The sequence below is a fragment of the Juglans microcarpa x Juglans regia genome, chromosome 2S (assembly GCF_004785595.1).
Source record: "Juglans microcarpa x Juglans regia isolate MS1-56 chromosome 2S, Jm3101_v1.0, whole genome shotgun sequence".
NCBI lineage: Eukaryota > Viridiplantae > Streptophyta > Magnoliopsida > Fagales > Juglandaceae > Juglans > Juglans microcarpa x Juglans regia.
In genome coordinates this window covers 29,383,306-29,407,009 of record NC_054597.1, presented here as the reverse complement: position 1 = coordinate 29,407,009, position 23,704 = coordinate 29,383,306, and the positions used below count along the sequence as shown (strand labels likewise).

General features: G+C 35.0%; 2 protein-coding genes across 2 annotated transcripts; both read right to left on the bottom strand.

Moving 5' to 3' along the window:
- Window positions 1–10,201: 10,201 nt before the first annotated feature.
- Window positions 10,202–11,339, bottom strand: LOC121251583 (transcription repressor OFP8-like). The gene has a single exon (XM_041150864.1). It carries the CDS (start codon window positions 11,217–11,219, stop codon window positions 10,308–10,310), a length of 912 nt encoding a protein of 303 aa, XP_041006798.1. The 5' UTR covers window positions 11,220–11,339; the 3' UTR covers window positions 10,202–10,307.
- An 8,451-nt stretch (window positions 11,340–19,790) lies between these two features.
- On the bottom strand, window positions 19,791–21,794 carry LOC121251582 (polyol transporter 5-like). The gene is made up of 2 exons (XM_041150863.1): window positions 21,471–21,794; window positions 19,791–21,266 (listed from the first exon to the last, which is right to left on the bottom strand). Exons 1-2 carry the CDS (start codon window positions 21,610–21,612, stop codon window positions 19,873–19,875), a joined length of 1,536 nt encoding a protein of 511 aa, XP_041006797.1. The 5' UTR covers window positions 21,613–21,794; the 3' UTR covers window positions 19,791–19,872.
- Window positions 21,795–23,704: the final 1,910 nt, after the last annotated feature.

Here is a 23,704-nt window from a genome sequence, read left to right as displayed (position 1 = left end):
GCTTGTATTGTACTTCTGAACCATGTGATCATTGATAGTAAGTGCACGTGTAAAAGGATTAGGAAAATATGCGAGATTTAGGAATGAATGATAGAGGTTTAAAATTTTGAAATGTTAGGCTCAACTAAATGATCGAAGATCTAAAATAAAAACATGAAAAGAATGCGATGGACAAGTATGTAGGTTGCTTGAGGTATTAGCAAATTCTGAGGATAGAATTTTTATAAGGAGTGAAGTTTGTAACAACCCGATCCTAAGATTAGGCCATAAAATAAGTTTTATGTATTTTTCATATAGCTATAAATATTCTATTGTTATTATTATTATTATTTTATCAAATTTTACATTTTTAATTTTAATAGGATTATTATGATATTGTTATTATTACTATTTGTATTTGTATGACCCTTAGATTTTGCAATAGCCACTAGAGTTCTTATTGCCTTATTTCTTTCTATCTCCATCCGTAAGCCTCATTCTTATCCCCTTAGTGATAAATCCTAATGGAAAACCAACTCAAAAATCCTATCATCAATCCTCCATTTCCCTTTATAAAATCCCACTAAGCCCTCTGAAATAAACACAAGAAACCTTCTAAAGCCATCGTAACAACTCCTCTGCAAGCTACCAACCATCGTGAGCCTAAATCTTCTCAGCCATGCAGGACAGTTCGCATTAGGGAGCCATGAAGCCGAAGCCTTTGTTTCTCTTGCACGATAGCCTCCTCAAGAAAACAGTGCACTGCCCTCTATCTTAACCACCGCGGCAACCTCCTGGCCCAGATCACGCCAACACCACTTCAAGGGACGTCGCAGTACTACCCACAATGCCAGAAACAGCCGACCAGCTCAACCTCGTCGCACCCACTCCCTCTCGATAAGCCACGGTCGTCTGCCACCCTCCTCTCTCATTTTCGGCTAAACAAATACTCTCTCTCTCTCTCTCTAAACTCTCTATCCCTCTCTCGGTGTCGCACCACCATAGAGGAGCCCTTAGTTGTGCCACCTTCACTCCTAGCCAACCAAAGCTGCCATCCAACCCATCTCCATCACATGCCCCCTCTTGGTGAGTCCCTTGTTATTACACGGCCATTTCTCCTTTCAATTGTTCTTAGTTCGTGTGTTTCTAGAAGTGTAGCCTCCCTTTAATTCGTATGAGCCCTAAGCCCACGTGACAAAATACGTGTGCGGGACTTATTTAGATAGACTTGTGTTTTAAAAAGTAATATGTGCTTAGTTTTAACTTGTTTGGTGTTTAAATCTAGTGGGCTAATTTTCTTGTGGGTTGGGCTTGAGGTTAATTAGACATGTATCATTGTAATAGATTTGTATTTTAAAATTTATTATTGAGCCTAATATTTTAGTTAATATTTCCTTTGTCTATTTAGTAGGACTTTAATAAAATTATTATGTTATACTTTAAATAGAAAAATTAAGGAATATGTTATGAGTTTTGAATAATGATGTTAAGAAATGAAACTGAGTTATTTAAAATAGCCCAAGTATTCTACTAAATTATAATATATTATTAGTATTTAAGTAAATTAAATCAGGATCTATTGATTATGGTGTTAAACAAAAGATTTATTTGACCATCTTCTAGATTATGAATTTAATTAAGTAGGATATTAGTACATATTGTTCGTAGATAGATTTAGTGATAATTAATATTGCGTATAGGTGATGAGCTACGAAGTGAGATTCAAGAAGAAACACAACGAGTTAAGTAATTTGATCACAAATTAAGATCATCGCAGTTCATCTTATATAGATTATTATTAGTGCCAATTCTTTGACAACCATTTTTATGTACCACTTATGCAAACATGTCATCCAACATAGTATAGGATCTTGTCATTCTGCATCATGTTCAGATTCAGAAATTATAATTATGTATGTATTATGGCATGCATCTCATGTGCATAAGACATGTAAGCTATCTTAAGCTCAAGTGCAAGATAAGATCAGATTAGTTAATTAGATAGTCATTTAGATGCATGGTATCAATGCAGTTCAGATCAAGGTAGATATGCAAGCCACGGACTCAAGCATGGTGCACCATAGTATGTCAAAATACTATCAGCGGCTCCTCTTGCAGCCGCGAGACGTGGCTGGTGAACAACCTCCCACACAGGGTTAAATGAGTTGCCAGTCAGTTAAGTCAGATCAGTCAGTTAATTCAAATAAATCAATCATGCATAACATAAACATTAGTATGAACAGTGAATTTAAGCTCTCAGCATGAAAATTTTTATGAAAACCTTATATTTATTATGTTTACGTTGTGATAGATTTCTAGCTGAGTTTTCGACTCATTCTAGTTTATTTCATATTTTTAAACCACTCAGATGAGGATGATGAACACAAGCAAGCATGCCAGGATTAGAAGGAGTAGTTGATTTAGTTTCAAACTTTCTAGAATAAAATTTCTTCTATGAGATAAATTTATTTATTTTATTCATTTAAATTTTTGGAAGACATTTTATTAGACAAATCTTTTATGAAATAAATTCTAATTTCATGTTATTAAATATGATATCTCTTATCGGGTTTATGTTATGAAAAACACATGACACTCCTAACTTACGGGAATAGGGTGTTGCATACTTATACTTATCTCCTCTTTTGAATGCAATAGGCTGATTTTGAACATGATGCATGTGTGGCCGGAAAGGTGTCAAAATGGTGCTTATAAAGGGAAGAGAGAGAGAGAGAGAGAGAGAGAGAGAGTAATATTCCAAATGAACTAACTAGCTAGGGTCAACTATACTTTTGAGTGAGATTTCCACTCCATATTCTTGGGATCTCAATGATTATGAGGGAATCTTCTCTAGCTTCAAATGATACCAAGTCCAAGAAATTAGAACAAGCACATGATCCTTTATTGTTGGATATTTTGGATTTCTTATGTTATTTTGGTATCCAACTCCAACTTGAACTTGATGACTCTAAGTTGATGGGATCGAGATGATAAATTGGTGGGATCAATCGATCTGTCAAGTTGAGTGGTCTAAAGATTTTCTTAACAAAAATAAATGAACCACATCACGCAAAAGGTTTGGTATATACATCTAGCAACAAATCGATCAATATTTCTGACAGAAAATGTTATGGTTGTGTGAGACATGAATTAAGATCTTAACCTCGAACCACAATCGAGCCAAAACCATGCAAACACCAACGTTTAATTGCACCCAAGTCCTCAATTAGGAAAAGGGAGTCTCAATTTGGGATTGAGCTACCATTCAGACTGGCAGGTTATAAGATTCCTACGTGACCGTATGTAAGTAGAGTTAGGCTTGGCCTGCAACATGACCTACCCAAGCAACTTTTGGGCATGACCCGACCCGGTCCGTGAAAGTGAACTGACCTGACTTGAACCATTTGGGTCAGGTTAAAAATTTTGGTTTTTTTGTTTTTAACATCTACATAAAAATATAATGAGAAATAAAATAAATAAGTCAACACAACTATTTAAGATTCTTGAGCATGAATCGTGGGAGATTTTCAAGAAAAAATTAGATTCTTAAAAACTAGCAAAAAACTCGAACTTCCTACTTCTAGAATTGCTCCTCCATCCATCTCAGAAGACGGAATATGGTCCATGATTTCCAACATTCAAAAGACAATTACAACCCAAGAAAAATTACTAAAGAAAATCTAAAAAATCCAAAACTGATACAGATGAACTAAAAATTTTTCGGGGGGGAGGAGGAACAAACCCATAATTCATGTAATCGAGTCAATTGATGGAGCTTGGCTAAATTAATGAACAAAATCTTATCAATTTGGATACCAACTAAAAATCTCAGGGCTTCGAACAAATTTATGCTGAGAAACCAATGTTCAAGAAGAACTTCAAATTTGACTTTACAGTCTTTAACACTCAATGTATAGATGGGAAAATGATCAATATTGCCCGACACCCAAAATGAGAATTTTATAAAGATAATTGCAGAGATACTAACCTCATTTCTTGATTCAATTACTGAAACAAATGGGTTTATGTGCAGACTACTTCTTGTTGATCTCGACGAGCACATCCCAGATCTTACTATTTTCTCAACCGATCGAGCTCTTCGTAAAGGAAGAGAGAAAGAGAAAGTATAAGAGACGACGATGACAAACGAGAATGAAGAACCGCGATGATGAACGGTGAGATGGCTAGGGTCTGAGGAGAATAGGTTGGTTCAAAAATGATTATTGGTGATCGGTTTCGATCGATATGAGGATATATCCAACCAGTTAATTGCTCTGGATCCGATGAACCCGACTATTGTCGGGTGGCCTCAATCGGGGTCGGACAAGTTGATCGACCCATCGGGCATCTTGCACAGGCCTAAGTAGAGTGATAATTGGATCAATATTCTCTCAAGTTTTAGTCTTGTCTCGTGGGTCTCAAGTGGAAGAAAGATATGTACATCCTGATGAGGTATGTTCTTTGTACAAAAAAATCACATGCAACAATAAATGTTGGGATATACATTATCATGTGTCGAGCTATGATCTCTCTCTATGACTTGTAGAAATATTGATCTTCGTAACTATATGCATATATGCACCTCATAATTACTGACGTTTTAGATCATGACAACGTACAAAGCCAATTAACCAATATTACTTAAATATGAGCGAAAAATAGTGAGAATTTTCTTAATTTGAAAACGTTAGATCAATTAGCTGTTTAGTGCTTTACAATCCAACGCAGCTTGTTGTAATGGTGTTGTCTATTATTATATGCTTATATCATCTTATATACTAATTAATAGTTATATATACGATTCATATACATCTGAATTAGTATACGCATATATATATATATATATGTACGCAATTATTATAAGTATAATATATGTGCTGATTAAATAATATAATATATATATATATTTATATATACCAAATAGCATGTAAACTTATAGTATAATTATAGAGTGTAAGCGTATATTTTGCTTTATACATACGCTTATAATACATATGGTCCAGAGCTATATATATTAATTTTGCGATTTAAAAAGGCAATATCTATGCTACAAGGATTTCGAACTTATAATTAATATTGAATCGAACGCAATATTGATAAGAATGTTTATAATGTTATAATATGTAACTTAAAACGTGTACTTAGAAAAACTACGTACGATATTAAAAAAAAAAAAAAAGGATAGATTAATTAAATTAAAGTGGAGGTGTGGGCACTACAAGAAAACTGTTTATTTACGACCAGTTAATTCTAGCGAAATGACTATTTGTAACTAAAATTAGTTGTAAATAATCTTTTAGTCACAATAAATTGATCACAAAAGCTCGTTTTTCTTGTAGTGGGAGACCGGAGGAGGGAGGTGGTAGTACTACATGATGACTAGCCTAGGTTTGAAAAACTGATCATGATAATATTAATTCAGTAATATATAGAGTACATAAACACAAAATTAAGAAATTGATCAAAATACCATGCCTCTCGAAAGCACCTCCGATCTTTTCTCTCCTAAATGAAATGACCTGAGTACGTAGGCCATGCCGGTGACAAAGGAATAGACGTGCCTGAGACATATATCATGTGAAAGACAACATTATAGATAAAGGTCTTTCGGGGTATATTCTTTATAATTCCTTCATTGATATTGTAGAAATTGTTTTCAGCCTCCTTTACATGCATGACTACCGCCTTTTCAGTTCATGATCATAAAACTTGTTTTAATAACAAAAACATAAGAAAATGTAGAAAATATCTATGTTTCGAGAAGGATAATTAGTACTACAGATACAAAGAGATCTCATAAAAATAAATATTCTACAAACTGAACTAACATTACTTCATATAATACGTTAGATATACTTTACAATAAAAGTAACTTTACAATTTAATATATTACATTAAGCCATGTCAATTTGTGGGTTTATCTTTCTCAGAAACGTATCTGCAGACTGTAGTATTGTATTAGTCTTTCTATATTTCAACGTGCAAGTTTATAATTCACAACCTCACCCTTGACTTTCTCTACAAGGGAAGAAGCATCATAATTGATCATCCAAATTATAAATCTCATTTATTAGTTTCCTTTAATCTCATTTATTTGTGACCATTGTTTTGCGACAAAAAAGCCTATTTACGATGAAAACATACTCATTTTGGCTGGAAATAACTGGTCGCAAAAAGTCATTTTTCTTGTAGTGTCTTTTATTAATTAAGATTTTCCACAACATTTGATATCTTTTATACTAATATATTAGTTTCTATTTCATACACACGAGCATGTAAATTGAAATCAAGATGATAGACATTTCAAATTTGGAGAGTTTCTGCCCGAATTTTATGGTCTAGAGTGAATGATAGATAGATACATAAAATGGGTGGTCTCACATGATCATTTATAGAGCATTTGTTGTCCAAAAAAATTACTTGAATAACTACAAATACCTCTCTACTACTATAAGCTTTAAGTGCCTATTGCCATAATGTCATTGTAGTCATCATTTTTGCCATTCAGATTCTTATTTTTTTTGGGCCTTATTGCAAAATCATATAGTTGAGACAATAATTTCCAAGGATCCAATTAATACGTTCATATTGTCTCGTTTTTTAAAGGGAGAATGTTTGGACCTTGATCATGTTTAATTGAAAGCTCAACTGATCATGGCCCAAACTATTCCAACCGAACAATCATTTGATTCAATTTCAGGCTGGCAACTTGGGTTTGGGTTGCTCAACCCTATATATGCTCCAAAGGAGGATAAACCGTATTGGGTCCTATGAATTTCTATAGATTCTCACCGAAACAAAAGGCCCAAATTCAAAGTTAAAAGTTATAACTCAGACGAATGCACTTGCACCCATTTCCCTTTATTTTATTGTTGTCTGCTGTGAATGAGTGCGCCACAAGAGAGGCCCAAGAACCCAAAAATGTGTGCATTAATTAGAATGCTTGCCCGATAGAGAGGAAACTCGTGTCCGAAGATCGAACAGAACTGCCATGAGCAGACATTCTTTAATCTGTAACCCCATGCATTTCTCTTTTGTCTTTCTATCTCTCTCATTTGCAATGTAACACAGCTATCAAGCACAGACATGGTCCCCAACAAATGAAGAAGGTTTAATTGGCTCCTATTCTCTGTGTAAATCCTCAGCAGTTACTTTCCATATTTTCTCATTCTATTTCTACGTGTCTTCTCTTTCATTTCCATTGTTCAAATATCCATTCTTTGAAAAGGACTTCACACACACACACATGAGGTTTCAGTTTGGAAAGTCTTTTTTTTTTTTTTTTTAGAAATTCTATTTGCAGTACTGAATGGGGGACTGCGTGTACAATCTCATTGATAAACGAGAGTAAAAGGAAAAAAAAATATCATTTTAAAAAAAATATTATTATAATTTTAATTTTTTTTTACACGTAACTATACGAGGTTGCATGAAAATGGAACTTTATGTAAACTATTTTCTTTAAGGATTCTGCGTATAAGCAATCCTGCGCACCCATCCAACGTGGCAAGTCAAAAAGTCAGTTTTTAATAATGGTTCGGATTTGAAGATCATGTATAAGGCAGCGGCAAAATTGTTCAGGGGATTTCGAATTTTTGAATCCATTTAACTACAGCCCAACATCAATATGTTTGTAAGCCATGGTGTTCTTCTCAAACCAGGTACAGAGGCTATAGAAGAGGGAGGATGATGATCCAGGGAACCATTCTTCTTTCCTATCTCGTAAATGAACCACTTTGCTCTCAACAAAATCAAATGCTTCATTTAGTTTGCTCAAGGTTGCCCCAAAAACTAAGGCACGGACCTTCGAAAACTAGCCACATACGCAGACTTTTTCTCAACCTCATCTCTGAAACCCATCTCAGAACTTCTAAATTCCAAGGATCTACAATCTCTAACGGTGATAAGCATCGTAAATCAAAGCTGTCTTCTTTGTCGTGTTTTTCTCAACTTGCCGATGAGAATCTGGTTGCGGTTGAAGATCTAAAGGAACCCAGCCATGCAACCCATTTGCTTCTTAATTTGTTTCCGGTCGTGCACCATACCCATCGTCATTTTCCCGAAAACTCTGCAATATATGTTTCCCACTCCAAACATTTCCTACTCAAGTGAGCAGTGAAAAAATAGAATGCAAAAAAGTGTACGTCTAAGAGGCAAAAAACTGGTAAATTATGAGTATTGATTGAAATAGAATGACAAGCATGTTATCCGCACCAGGTAGAATCCAAAAAAAAAGAGGAACTATGTGCACTTAATGCAATGGAGTGAAGAAGCAAAGGAGCCCCACAAGATCTACAGAGAAAATGTTTCAGCAGATCATGGAGATAAAAATATGTAGCAGATGGAGAGATAAACATGGAGATTTTGTGAACTTACGTGCAGATGATAGTTTCTCAGCGACAAGAAGATGAAGCTCTCTCTTCTCTTAGTTTTTATTTTTTATTTTTTTTAACATTAACATTTGACAATATCGTCCACATCAACATCTGTACGCATATTGATCCGCAAATTTACTTGTACGTAACAGAATCCCGTGTTTCATTCCCTTTTCAGTACCTGATCTAGATATACACAAAACGCCTATTTTCTTTTTCCCTTTATTATAATTATTATTATCATTGGGGGCTAGTCTTGAGGTCCTTTTTAATGGTTAAACAACAATATGACATAATACTACAAAAATAAGACTGCTCGATGTTAGGGGCCGGGTGGTGGGGGGGCGTATTTGGTTTTGTGCTGCTTCCTTGTCCCATAATCCATATAAATGGAAACTATATATAAATAAATGGTACGTGGTTAACAACACAACAAAAGTGCATGTACCTAAATATGGATACTTTATCCCTTATAATCTGTACCAGCAATTTAGAATACTTGCTAAATTGTTGTTTCTTTTCAATCATGGCTAAACTATTTGAAGAACAGTTTGTCCTTATTACTAAATTTCATTTCCATCAAGAAGACCTCAATCTTGTCTGAGCTAAACTAAAAGATAATACTATTAATAGACAACTTGTTCTCAATTTCTTGCATGATATGTGTGAAGCTGATCTTGAAATAAATTCAGGGTGGTTGATTATCTATGCAAGCATCTTTAGTTGCTCAACTAGAATTAAAAATGTTCCTTCTCATTTGTCTATAGCAATAGATATTAGATTGTTTCGGAGAAGAGAATTGCTACATACACAAAGACATTACACAAAGTAAACCCACAAACTAATATAATTTTATGAAATCCGTTAAATTTATTTTATAATAAAAATAATTTTATAATCCGACGTATTATATCAAAATACATCAGTTTGTGATTGTGTTTACTTTTATGTAATCTCTTTATGTCTAAAATATTTATCTTTGTGAGAAAAGACAAGAAAAATATCGAGTTCTTATATCATCTTGATCTTTAATATTTTATAAGCAGTAAGATTTTAAATGTTTTAAGAGCATTATAAGTATTAATTTAAAATAAGAAAAAATTATTTTTGTAGCCAATAAATTTAGAGATCAGAGGACAAATACACTTACATTAGAGAATGAGCTTTTTATCTTTTTCAGAAGTCAAGTCAAACCCAATTCACCTTTAGAAAATGGGAAAGCCTTTTTAGGTTTTCTTACATCTACTTTCAAATCAACAAACCATCGCTCCCATCTTTTCAAGCTCCTTATTGATAAGTCCAACCCTATCTGAAAAGCTAATGAACCACCCAGGACTTTCTGATCATCTTACCATTTCCCTAAAACAATGTTTTCTTTTTTCAAACAACCAATTGAAACTGTCACCAAATTTATCTCAATCAAAAGCATCAAGTACTGTTCTACTTCCTCTCCTATTGTACGTGTTTTCAAACACAGATACTTAGATCACTGTATAATCAATATAAACCCGGGAAACAAACAAGAAAAATCTCAGTCATGCAGTCGCCTGTTTGGTACAAAGAAAAGATTTGCAGTAAAAAGTAGTAAGGAATCGGGTGCGCCAAAAGGTTTTGGAGAAACTTGGAGGTAGACTATTTGAAAAATGTCATTTTTTTTTCTATATTTTAAATTATATTTGTTGATATTATATTTAAATTATAATCATATTAAAAGTTAAGATAGTTAAACAGGTATAAATATTAGTTATACCTAATAAGTTAGATCGAATTCACTAGCTCTTCCTTCCTTCCATATTTCCCATCTACAACAAGCTCGATCTTCAAATTTAAAAAGATACAGATGAATAATAGCATATCCATTCACCAGATTAATTTGAAGTGAGAGTTCTTACTAAGATTTTGGTTAAAAAGACAAGCACGAAGAAAATAATATGTCGACAATTTTTCTGAAAATCAATTGCAAAAGAGAGACTCCCATATCTCCGTGAACACCTCCACAATGACCTTGTGATGATGGTACGAATTCAAAGACAGAAAACACTGCAAGAGCTGCTCTAAATCTTTAGCCGCAAATATCTGCTTCTCGACGATCATTTCCACCATTGACGTCCTGAAATCGTTGTATGGATCGCTGGAACTCTTCACTACCGCAAAGCTATCCTTCACTTTCCCCTGCATTTTTGGCATTATACTCGTTTCAGAACTCCGAGTCCCCGCCCTTCTCCGCCGTGCCCCGTGTCTCTGGCGAGAACGAAGTCGCCGAGACTCAGATGAATCGGAAGATAGACTCTTGGAAGAGAAAAGGTTTTCAGTCTCGTCCTCTCTTTCGTCTTCCTCTTCTTCTTCTTCGCTGCTATACCACCACCCACCAAAACTCATATCCTGCGAAGATGAGCTAAAGGGAAAGGTTTCCGTAGGCTTGTTCTTCATTGGGGTTGTCTTCTTTTTCTTCTTACTCTTATTTCTTTCGGAGCCATTCTTCTTTTTCAGTTTAGACGTTGAATCTCCGAAATGGTAGAAGGGATTCGAAGGAGAGATTGGAGACGCAGGAGGGCAGGTTCGTCCATCGGGGTTGGTCGAAGCGAAAGGAGAATAAGGCGGTGAGACTTTCTTTTCAGAGAGAGAATCTTTTGCTGCTATTAAGCAGCTGTGGTTGATGGTTTCTGGGGTTTGGAACGCCATGGGTCTGCAAATAAAGGTGAAGGATCGAGGGCTAGGGGAAAAGGGCTCGATCATGTGGAAGTTCTGGTGGTTCTGTGGCAGAAAGACAGCTTTTTCAACTACATCGGAGAGGTTCCGGGAACCGCACGAGCCGAACGAGGCTCGGAACATGCGAGAGACTCGGAGCTTGAATCCGTTTTCCATGAGAGAGAGAGAGAGAGAGAGAGAGAGAGGTGAGAGTTTTGAAGAGAGAGAGAGAGAGATGGCGGTACTCAAAGATGTTGATCAGTACTTGAGAGCATCCACACATGCATTCAAATGAAAAAATTAATTGAAAGTGGTAGTTCTTTAAACCGTATAATCTGGATATTTTTTAGAAGGATCTGACTGTCAGGATACCTGTTTGGATTCTTTATCTTAATTATTATTTGCATATTGACATCTGGAGTTAAAAAAAAATAACATATAAAATTGAAAACATAACTTATTGAATATTTAATAAACATATAAATTAAAATGTATTTTATTTACTTATTTCTCTCCTAAATCTTATAATCCCCACAAGAACTCCCAAAGATATGAATTCAACCATTTTACTTTGTTTTTACTCCTTAAGTCTTAATTAAGAAAACTTTGGGGAGAAATATCGACTAAACTAGGCATCATTCTCGAAAATTATAGTCTAAGTAGAACAGAGACATGCATATAAAATAAACATATTATAGTATTTATTTAAGTATCTAATTTTTATTTTAAAGTTTGTAAAAATTGTATTAATTTTTATGTTTTATTTTAAAGTTTGTAAGTGTTGTATTGATTCTTGTGTTTAAATAATGATTAAATGAAAAATTTAAAAATTAAAAATTAAAAAATATTTCGTATTTAAGTGAATATTATTGGTAATGAAATTACGAGAACTTTTTAAAATTCTCGTAGTGTCCAAACATACCTTATAGGGGTCTTTTAAGGATTTTTGAATATCTACTTGGATATATTATATGATACCGGTACGTTATTGATGATTTTTTACTATACATATACATGATTATATATATATATATATATATATATATGATCAAAATACTGTCATACGAGCTATAAAACTCAATTCAAGAAAGTTTTTACTTTCTGCTTTCAAGGTATTATATATTCCAGTGCTATTAATATAGCCTTATTGCATCACGGCATAAAATCTAATCAATTTTTTTAGGTGTGGTTTCCTCAACTTCAGCAACTATATGCATGAAAGGCCGGTTGAGTTTGATAAGTCTAGTTGAGTCGTTTGTTTATCCACTACTCTGCTAGTCGGCCTTGGTGATCAGGTCTCTTCCATTAATATTTTTGGAACTAGCAGATCCAGCTTGAACTTCAGTGTCCTGGGCATGCAGCAGCTTAATTAGTTAATGTTGTGAGCTAGAAATAATATTATCTAGCATGAAGGAAACAGCAGGAGCAGGGCCCTGTCATGCATGCACGAAATAATATATCTAGTCATGAAGGGATTGTATGCAACATTATCAAAGTCAATGATATCTAGTAGTAGTAGTATTACTCGATCGAATTTCATGGATTAGAGATGATCGATCATGTGGATTTATTTTAATTTGTCATGTTTTGATCTTCCATCGCCAACTTGTTACAATTTAGAGAAGAAGGAAGCTCTTTATTTCTGATCAACATATTTTGTACAACTTGTTACAGAGAAGGAAATGAACTCTGCTATTTATAGTATCCAGACTTACAAAGAAAATCAAGAACTAGTTAACTAATCTTGCTAACCTATCATGTATTAACACGTGTGTGCTGACATGTGTTTATTTCTAATAGTCCCCTTCAAGATGGAGTATATACATCACATATACCTATCTTGGAAAGCAAAGAAGTAAACCAGATTAATGAGCCTAAAGGCTTAGTGAGAATGTCAGCAATATGATTTTGTGAATATACATGTAAAGTGCGCAATAAACCAGATTAAATCTTTTCTAGAATCAAATGACAATCCAACTCGATGTATTTAGTACGCTCATAAAACACTGGATTAACTGCAATGTATAGGGCAACTTGATCACCACAAAATAATAGGGCAACATGAAAATGATCCTGATGTAACTCTTTTATCAAGGACAAAATCCAAGTAACTTCACATACAGTAGCAACGTACCATTGACCTATACTCTGCCTCTGCTGATGAGCTAGAAATTGTTTGTTGCTTTTTGGACTTCCATGAGATTAAATAATCACCATTGAATATACAATACCTAGAAATTGATCTTCTGAAATCTGGGCAGCTTGCCCAATCAGAATCAACAAATGCTTTAATGTGAAATGAAGAATCAGATGAAAGAAAGATGCCTTGACTAGGAGCTTTTTTGATACACCTCAAAATTTGATGTGCTGCTTGCATGTGAGGAACTCGAGGAGATGCCAAAAACTGACTAAGATGATGAACTAAAAAAACAATGCCAGGCCTGGTATAGTTAAATACAACAAATTACCTATCAACCTTTTATATGAAGTAGGATCTGATAATAACTTTCCATCATTTTTAGAAAGTTTGGAATGATAATCTATGGGAAAGTTTACTGGTTTGGCAACCAATAACCATGCATCTGAAAGAAATTCCAATGCATATTTCCTTTGACACAAGCAAATGTCTTTCTTAGATCTAGTTATTTCTAGCCCCAAAAAACATTTGACAACACCAAAATCTTTCAACTTAAATTGGTTATGCAAAAACTCTTTAAGAGCAACAACAGATGACTCATCATTACTTATAATTAAAATGTCATCAACATATACAAGTAATGCTATGAAAGAAAAACCTTGCTTCCTTGTGAACAAAAAATAATCAGATTTTGACTGCATAAACTCGTGAGCAAGAAGTGCAACAGTAAATTTAAAATTTCATTGGCGTGAAGCTTGCTTCAAACCATATAATGACTTTTGCAACTTACAAACTCTTTTATCTCCCTTTGCAAGATAACCAAGGAGATGTTGACATGTAAACTTCTCCTTCTAGATCCTTATTTAAAAAGACATTATTGACATATAGTTGGGACAATGACCAACCATGCATAGCAACTGAAGAAAGAACACATCTAACAGTAATCATCTTGGCTACAGGAGAAAATGTTTCAAAGTAATCTAAACCCTCTTGCTGAGTATAACTCGTAGCAACTAATCTAGCCTTATACATTTCTAAAGAACTATAAGCTTTATATTTTATCTTGTAAACCCACTTGCAACCTATGGAAACTTTGTTTGGTGGAAGATTAACAAGAGATCAATGAGAATGCTTAATTGCTTGATGATAAAATTTTGGTTCTGTTTGGGAAGATGTAGCTAAGTTGAAAGCATGATGAGGAGCAGAAAGCTTTGAATAAGAAAGAACATTAGAAAGAGTATGTCTTGTACTTGGTTGTGCTGAGTGGAACTTGCAGATAGAATGTTGGTGGCAGTCGATGCATCAAGATTACAATTATATGATTGTACATAGTCAGGAGTTTTGTGCATTCTAGTAAACTTTCAAAGTGGTGGAAAGTGTTTAGGATCATTTAGAAGAACTGAATTTGAATCTGAAGCATTGGGAATTAAAGTTGAAGCACTGACTTGTGAATTGGAAGGTGTATTAATTGTAGAAATTTCAAGAATGGGTACAGGAAGAATAATATCATTTTCAGAATGCATAGCGGAAGATTTTTGTTGATATGGAAAAACAAACTCGTGGAAGACAATATCTCTAGATATAAAAACATTATTGGACTCAAGATCAAAGAGTTTATAACTTTTGGTGCCAAGGGGATAGCCAAGAAATATAGACTTCTTGGCTCAAACATCAACTTTTGATCTATTATGATTAAAAGTATAGGCAAAGCACAAACAACCAAATACTCTTAGATAATCATATGATGGAATAGAATCATATAAGATTTCATGAGGAGATTTGTTACCAAGTAAAGGAGTAGGTATTCTATTTATGAGATATGTTGTAGTTAAGACACAATCACTCCAAAAATGTAGAGGAACATTAGATTGAAACTTAAGTGCCTTAGCTACATTTAAAAGATGTTGATGTTTTCTTTCAGCTACAGCATTTTGTTGTGGTGTATTGACACAAGAAGTTTAGTGAAGAATGCTTTTTGAAGAGATGAAATCAGTCATACAAAATTTTGAACCATTATCACTTCTAATAGATTGAATTTTGGTTTTAAACTGTGTTTCTATCATGTTGTAAAATGATGTAAAAAGATGCATAACATCAACTTTTGATTTCACCAAATAAACCCATGTGCATCTCGAATGATTATCAACAAGAGTTAAAAAGTAGTGGAAACCATTAAAAGTTGAGATATTAAAAGGACCCCAAACATCACAATGAACTAATTGAAAATGTAAATTTGAAACACTAGAACTATGAGGAAAGGATAGTCTTTTCTGTTTTGCCATAGGACAGATAGTACAAGGAAATGTATGATAATTTGAGAAGGAAACTACTAGAAATGTTTGAGAAATAAGAGACATTCATGGTAAAGAATGATGACCTAGGTAACAATGCCAAAGGTCAAATCTAGAAAATTTTACAGTATTTGCATAAATGAAATTGATAGTACTCTTGGATGGCTTTGATGGTGCACAAACAATTGGTTGTTGCAAAATGTATAATCCTTCACATCTTCTACCCATCTCAATCATCTTCCATGCCACAAGGTCCTGAATAAAACATAAATCAGGTAAAAAGACAAATGCACATTTATGATTAGATGTAAGTTTGTTGAGAGATAGTAAATTGTAAGAAAAAGAAGGTACACAAAGTACATCTGTCAATATCAAAGAATCTGATAATCTAATATTAACAAGATGAGTGACAACAACAACTATGCCTTTGGGAAGTTTTACTAAGTCTGAAGGATAGAAGTAATAGTAGTAAAGAGATCTAAAGAATGCACTATATGATCAGTAGCTCTTGTATCAATGATCTAGGAGCGAGATAAATCTTGAATAGAAAGATTATTGCAAGAAAAAACTTAATAAGGAAAACCTGATGCAGAAGGCACATTATCAGCAAAATAAGGCAAGATTGTGGCTGCTTTGTGATTTGAAGAACTGCCTTCATGTTTATTTTATGAGTTTAGGAAGTTCAAGATTTGCTGATATTGTCCATAGGAAAAAGTCATAGGCAGATTATTGTCAAGAGGTGTACCAGCAAGCTGGCCAGACACTTGATTTGCAGCCGAAAGCTTCTCTTTGGATCTGTACCCTAGAGGAAAACCATGCAATTTATAGCATTTTTCAACTGTGTGATTATTGAGTCCACAATGGGAACATACTAGAAGATCTTTTTTGTATTGTTGTTGCTTGGAATTAACAAATTTTGGAGCATCTGCCCTTGTAACATTTGTTTTTTTACTGAGAAAATATGTTGTTTGAACATTAGGTACTACGACCGAGGCACCAACTTCTCTTTGTTTTTCATCTTAAACAATCAAAGAGTAAATTTTTGCAATTGAGGGTAAAGGATCCATTAAAAGAATATGTCCCCTTACTTCAGAAAAATTCTCATTAGGTCCCATGAGGAATCGTATAACATGCTTTCGCTGGAAATGCTCTAAGGAAATTTGTCGAGCACTACAAGTGCAATTTGGAAGTGGACTGTATGCATGTAGCTCATCCCATAAACTTTTGAACTGAATGTAGTAATTACTAATAGATGAATTTTCTTGAGTAAAAGACAAAAGATCATTCTCCAATTGAAAGATTCGAGGACCACTACTTTGTGTGAAAGAATCTTGCAATTCTTTCCATATTTCTCTTACAGTGTTCAGACCAATCATACTTTGAGCAATTTCTTTTGAAATAGAATTGATTATCCAAGAAATAATCATGTTATTGCTTCAATACCAAGTAGCATAAGAAGAGTGTGGTTCATCACCTGGTTCCATAATTGTGCCATTCACAAACCCCAGTTTGTTTTTAGCAACAAGCGCTAGTTGCATTGACCGTCTCCATGTGTAATAGTTGTCTCCCGTGAGGATGTGAGTTACAAGAATCGTTCCAGAAGATTCTCCATTCTGTAAGAAAATGGATTGGTTGAGTGGTCAACTGTGGAGAATGATGAAGAAAAGGCCATTTTGTAAACCTAATGATCTGATATCATGTTACAATTTAGAGAAAAAGGAAAACTCTTTATTTCTGATGAACGTATTCTGTACAACTTGTTACAAAGAAGAAAATGAACTCTGCTATTTATAGAGTTCCAGACTTACAAAGAAAATCAAGAACTAATCAACTAATCTTGCTAAGCTATCATGTATTAACACGTGTGTGTGTGTTGACATGTGTTTATTTCTAATACAACTTGTAATTAATTAAATTTCTTAGTTATTTGAAATTTGAATCATGATCAAGAGTTTTGAGATCAATATATGTATGAATATATATGTTATATATTATGTTATCTTAATTTCTTTTACAATTAAGTTTATTTTACTAATTTATTAATGTTCTTTCTTACCCTTTGTGTAAAAGTATTTAATAATAAACAAGGCAGTCTGCATGATGTTCTTTTTAATTCTCTCTCGGTTTTTCCTTGCACGTCATGAATTTATCAGTTTATCAAAAGGGGTCCTGATCTCATCGTATGCATGCTTCTAATTTCAACGTGCATGTTTCTTGTACACCAGAAAATATTTATATATATATATATATATAGCAAACATAACCGATCGAGAGAGAGTTGCATGCGATTTCATATATAAGTAGATCAGGACAAAGGCGAAAGTGTCGGCTTCTTTATGTTTCGATACGGGCAAGTTTCATTTTGTCAATTTTTTTTCATCTTTGGATGTCATGTGTTTAATTCCCATACACATGATTTTGTCAGTGTGCTCATGTCTGCTACAACTCGTCCACCGATTTTAAGACAAAGTGTAGCAGAATATCTAACCCTTTGGAGGAAGTTCTCCAACCCAAAAACCTCTCTCTCTCTCTCTCAGATCAGGAGCATCTCAAAGTCACAGAAGCTTTCAATAATACCGAAACAAACCAAACTACAAAGCTGGATACATGATAGATGATCTCTTGCACTTCACTATATATATAATATGCGCCCACGGCCAAAAGCTAGCAGACAATTAATTAGGCGTTTTCCTTGAGCTTTCAAAGTTGAATTTAGCTTATAAGCGACGAGGAGAAAACCACATAATTCTCTCATAGATTATTTGTTTGATTTGATGGATATTATATATTGTTATGCGCGAAAAGTCTCTGAAAATTTCAAACCAATTCCAACTGGCCGCTTCTTAAACAATTAAGGAATTTAGAGGCAATTATTTTGACATTTGAGTCATGACTTTTGGGTAAGGTTGGTTTATCTACTTCACTTTTCAAGTGGGGTTGTCGTGTTTATTTTGTCTGCATAAACCTTTCAACCTTCTTACATGATTACCATTATAGATACGTAGGATTAACAGTAGTGCTCTACTAGATTGCAAGATTAGTAGTCCAGCCACATACACAAATCACAAACTGCAAACCGTACGTTCATGTTTATGATAACTGATATCACGAGTACATACATGTTGATGCTTTTCAAAGGAAGATTTGGCTGAATTTGTTGGCGGCCATACCATGCATGGAAAAAGTACTGAATATATAGCTAGCTAGCTAGCTAGGTTACTCGTCGGACCATTACAATGCATGTCCATTGTCCAGTAGTCTATGCCAGCACCAGCATGTTCAGCACCCGTGAACTACTGCAACACTTATCTTGCACTTACCTTTCATGTCAAAAATACTACTTTGATATTTTATTTTGACACACATTTTATATATTTTATTTTTTTACTTAGTAGTTAAGAATATGAAAATTATTATATTGATATATTTTTTTATATTCTTTAAAAATGTTTTAGAATGATTAAAAAAATATGAATAAAAAAATTAAAAAAAAATGAAAATATAATTTTGACCTAACAGTAAGTTGCAGCGGGCTACTCTGAGCAGTAGAATAGCACTGCTCTTTGCATATAACATGCATGTTCTTTTCTTACGTTCAACTGCAATTATTAATATATATATATATATATATATATATATATATGATACAAGTAGAAAATAATTGATCTTGCCTCTTATCTTTCCATATAGATCTTTTTTCTAGGGGTTCACTGCAGCTCGACTCAATGCTAGATGCATTGCAGCCTCAGTGTTTCTGGGTGGAAGAGGAAGATCTTATTCGGGATGAAAAGAATTTATGAAATATAAGGGGTTTTTATAAAGTAAATTCTATAAAAATTATTATTTTTTATATGGTTTGACCCCCCTCAAATTAACTTTTCTGATTCCGCCCCAGCTCCCCTTGTGTAGGATTCGAAGCCCATAAGTTAAAAATCAGATAAAGGAAAAGCCGAATGAGATTCCAATCCTTAAATACAAAACAAAGAAAACAATCAAACCCACCGTATAAAAACCAAGTACGAAGTTCCTCTCTCTAATTATTAGATAAACTACAAGCAATTGATATTCTCAAGGTTGTAACAACCATAAAAACACAGGGTAGACCACTTTAAGAAATAAAAAGAGAAGGAGAAACACAAACATAGATCTCAAGCTATTAATTTGTGTAGAGCACATCTAGTAAGATACTTATATGACATAATTTGATTTAAAATATAAATTTTAAATTTTAAATTTTACAAATTAAATTTTACCATTTAAGTGATGTTCTTCACACTGGCTCGAGAATAGAATAACTTAGCCTACAAGATGATGCAAATACTCCAAACTTGGTATTGATTGAGTTTTTAGTGTAAGTAACAACGTTTAAGCAATTTTTGCCTCAAAACAATCCTAACTTTAGCTACACAACTTCCATTTCCCCTCCCCTATTATCCATCTTTCTAGCTTTGTTCTCAAATAGAGCTCCTATTTCTTCTAAGCTCTTGCCCTTTGTCTCCGGCAAAAAAGCATAAAAGAACACGGTGCCTATTACCATTATTCCCGCCAGCACAAAAAACATTCCCCCAAATGTTATCTTCTTGGAAATGGTCAGAAACGTCATTGACACCACCCCACTCACCAGCCGGTTCACCGAAATGGCTAGGCTCGAACCCTGGGCCCTTAGCCTCATAGGAAATATCTCTGACGAGTACACCCATGTGATTGGCCCAAGCCCAATTGAAAAGAATGAAACATCGGCACATACCGCCAGGATGCACAACACGATGGCCCACACCGGCTTACTTTCGGATTGATCAAGAAACTTCGAGCCCAGGCCCAGCCCAGCTAACGAGATGGCCATACCAGCCGATCCCACAAGCAAAAGGGGCCGCCTCCCGAACCGGTCCAGGTAAAAGGCCGAAAACAAAACAAAGGACGTCTTGGAAAGACCCATTATCACATTAATACCAAACAGCTGTTTTTTACTATGTATCCCTGCAGCCTTGAACACTTCAGGGCTGTAGTATATAACTGCATCGTTCCCAGAAGCCTGCATGAAGAAATTAATTCCTATAGCTGCAATTAGCATGCGTTTAATGGGCCTCGAGGGCCTTAACAAAAGCTCCTTCCAAACCCCTTTTCCACTCCAATGGCTTTCGTGGGCCGAGTCTAGGCTACCAGCTGGGTTCGTGACTAAAACTGAGGCAGCTTTGGTTATTTTCTCCAGTCTCGACTCAGCTTCTTCCAAAGTGTTTGATGTTTTAATCAAAACCTCCTTTGCCTGGTTCACTCGGCCTTGCATGGCAAGCCAACGAGGGGACTCGGGCATTGCCATGACGCCCAAGCCAATAGCTATAGCTGGTATGGCTGCGAGACCCAGCATTAGTCTCCAATTGATGTGCTGTGGGAGACTCGATAAGGCATAGTTGAGAATATAACCGAGTAGGATGCCGAAAGTGATGCAAACTTCTGGGAGGGAAGTAAGGAAACCGCGGCTCATGGAGGGGGAGAGTTCGGCGGTGTAGAGGGGAGCGATCATGAGAGAGTATCCAACGCCGATGCCGGCGATAATGCGACCCGCCATGAGGAACGGGAACGACGGTGCAAGGCCCATCAGAAGTGCCCCGATTAGAAATGTTGCTGCGGCCAAGACTATGGTGTAACGCCTACCTATGTAATCAGAAGTCCTACCGGAAAGAAGAGATCCCACTAAAGAAAACACGTTTAGGGTACCCACCAAAACCTCCTCTTGGATCGATGTGATTTTGAGGTTTTCTTTTATATACAGCGCTGCACCACTCATCACCCCAATATCTGCATGTACATGCGGATTTTCAGCCCAAATATTATTGTTATATATATATATATATATATATATATATATATATATATAATCTTGCTTTTGTGGGTTTTGGTTATGAGCAGATCAGAAATAGCCTTGCCTAGGAGTGTGAATTTTGTGCATTAATTCAGGTGAGAAAACAGAGCTAGCAAGCAGCGTGAATCGATTTGACTCACCATAACCCAGAAGAATGGAAGTTGAGGATGCCAAAAGAGCACAAATGAATGTGTATTTGTTGAGGCGAGCCTCGGAATCATCGAAAACATCACACCTTTGTCCATGGTTATACTCGGAACCGACTTCATGAGTTATCTCCATGTGAGAGCCTCCGCCTCACCCTCTCTCTCTCTCTCTCTCTCTCTCTCTGCTCTGAATACTCAGATCAGGTAGTTTTTCGAGAGCGAAGAAAGAGGCTGAAGGAAGGAGTAATATTATTAGGGATTCGGTTAGGTGGGAGTAATGGGTTTTGCTGTGTCGGTTAATCGATAGAGGCAAATAGCATGAAATGTTTTGAGGACTCGAGTGAGTAACACGTTTACACACTGATATTAACAAGGTGGCCCTTTAGGCTCGTTTGGGGATTCACTGTTCTTAAATATTTTTAGGCATTTTTAAATTTATTTATTTTCTCTCTCTCTCTCTTTTCTTAAATATTTTTAAAAACATTTTAACTTAAAATTAATTCGTAACTATTTGTAGATATTATGCTTAATCTTGTTCCTCCTAAATTTTAGCCCTTAATCGTGATCCCTTCCTACTTTTCTTTCCAAGTTTCTAATAAGAAAAAAAAATACCAAAACAGAAAGAAGGTTAGAGTAATAAAGGTTAGACTAGACATAATGGATACGAGTCTCGTACCTAATGATAGATATCTTATGGAAACTCGAATTTAGGCCTTCCAATCTATCATATTATTTTAGAATAATTCCCTTACAACTAACATCCGGTTTGGATAGTAAAATCTTTCTAACTTATCTTATCTTATTCAATCTCATTTTAATATTTAAACTAGGGGTATATATCAGAATACAGATCCGGATATCTATAAATATCCTGATCCGAACCCAAATTTTTAAAACCAAGCAGATACTTGTTCGGATAAAATAGGTTACAAACTAAGAGGGTATCCAGTTCTAAAATCAAATACCCGTATTATAACCAGTATTCGATTTTAACTCTAGTTTTTTTTTTAACTATAGTTTTTGTACATGCAAAATGACGTCGTTTTACAAATACAAAAATAATGTTGTTTTGAAACAAAAATTTTATTTTTTAAAAAACAGAAATGCTATATACAGCTGCCTGAGTAACCTTTGGGAAACCGTTACCCACGTGGAAATCAAACAGTCAGCCGATATATATATTTATTTTTGTTAAAAGTTTGAGCGCGACACTGTTATGGCAGAAGATGAGATATATGCAAATGAAGACAAATTACAAACAATGGATGCAAGATGATATGCAGAGTAAAAAAAAAAAAAAAATCTATTAAATTAAATAAAATGAAAAGAAAGTTGGAGATGAGATGAAGAATGGATGCTAGCTGCAGATAATCTTTCTGCAAAAAATTGGCCTTGAAAAAAAAAAAAAAACCTCACTGACCCAACTACCTCATCTTCATCTTCTTTGTGTTAGATTTCTTGTTCGATATTTTCATCCTTCTTCGTTTTTGGGTTCTTTTCTTTGTTAGCTTCTCTCTACCCTCTTGCTCCTTCCTAGCATTCATTCCTAGGTTTGCTTTGCCGAGTTTTTATTTAGTTTTTTGGGAGAGAAATCACAAATGTCTGTGACTATGGCTTCCTTAGGTGTTGGGGCCCACCTCAATAGATTTTAGCTTTGAGTGGATTAATCGAATGGAGCTTTGATGGTTTTTATCATGGGTTCATGGGGACTAGATCTGAGTGGAGAAATGAAGAGGGTTTGAGCAAACTAGCTCTGAGTGTAGAAGACAAAGGGGTTAGTTTCGTGGGTTTGTGAAGAAGACAAAGGGAGCTTCGATGGTGGCTTCGTGGAGACCAGATCTAAGTGGAGAAGAGAAGGAGTTTTTCTGACTGGAGATGATGAAGTGGTCTTCGATGGTGGCTTCGTGGAGACAACCGGGGGTGGAGAAGACGAAGGGATCTGCTTGAATGGAGTGGAGAAGAAGAAGAGAAGGGGAGGGGCGTTTGAGTCATCACATGAAACGAGGCGTTTCATATCCACGTGTGCAACGGTTTCTCAAAAGTTACTCAGAACGGTTGTATATAGCATTTTTGTTTAGAAAAATAACCAATTACGAATAACTAATTAAATAATGGGATCCGGGTAGATAACCGCTAGAATTGATCTAGATTTTTGGGTTTCGAACTAGACCGGAAAAAAATCCGGTTCGGATGCACATCCTTAATCCAAATACCAAATAAAAATATTT

What these genes read in the sequence shown, in the direction of transcription:
- LOC121251583 (XM_041150864.1), bottom strand. Translation starts at nt 11,219, where the DNA reads ATGGAAAACGGATTCAAGCTCCGAGTCTCTCGCATGTTCCGAGCCTCG.
- LOC121251582 (XM_041150863.1), bottom strand. Translation starts at nt 21,612, where the DNA reads ATGGAGATAACTCATGAAGTCGGTTCCGAGTATAACCATGGACAAAGG. An exon ending in TTCCATTCTTCTGGGTTATG is followed by an intron (nt 21,267 to 21,470) that starts GTGAGTCAAATC and finishes ATGTACATGCAG; the next exon opens with ATATTGGGGTGATGAGTGGT.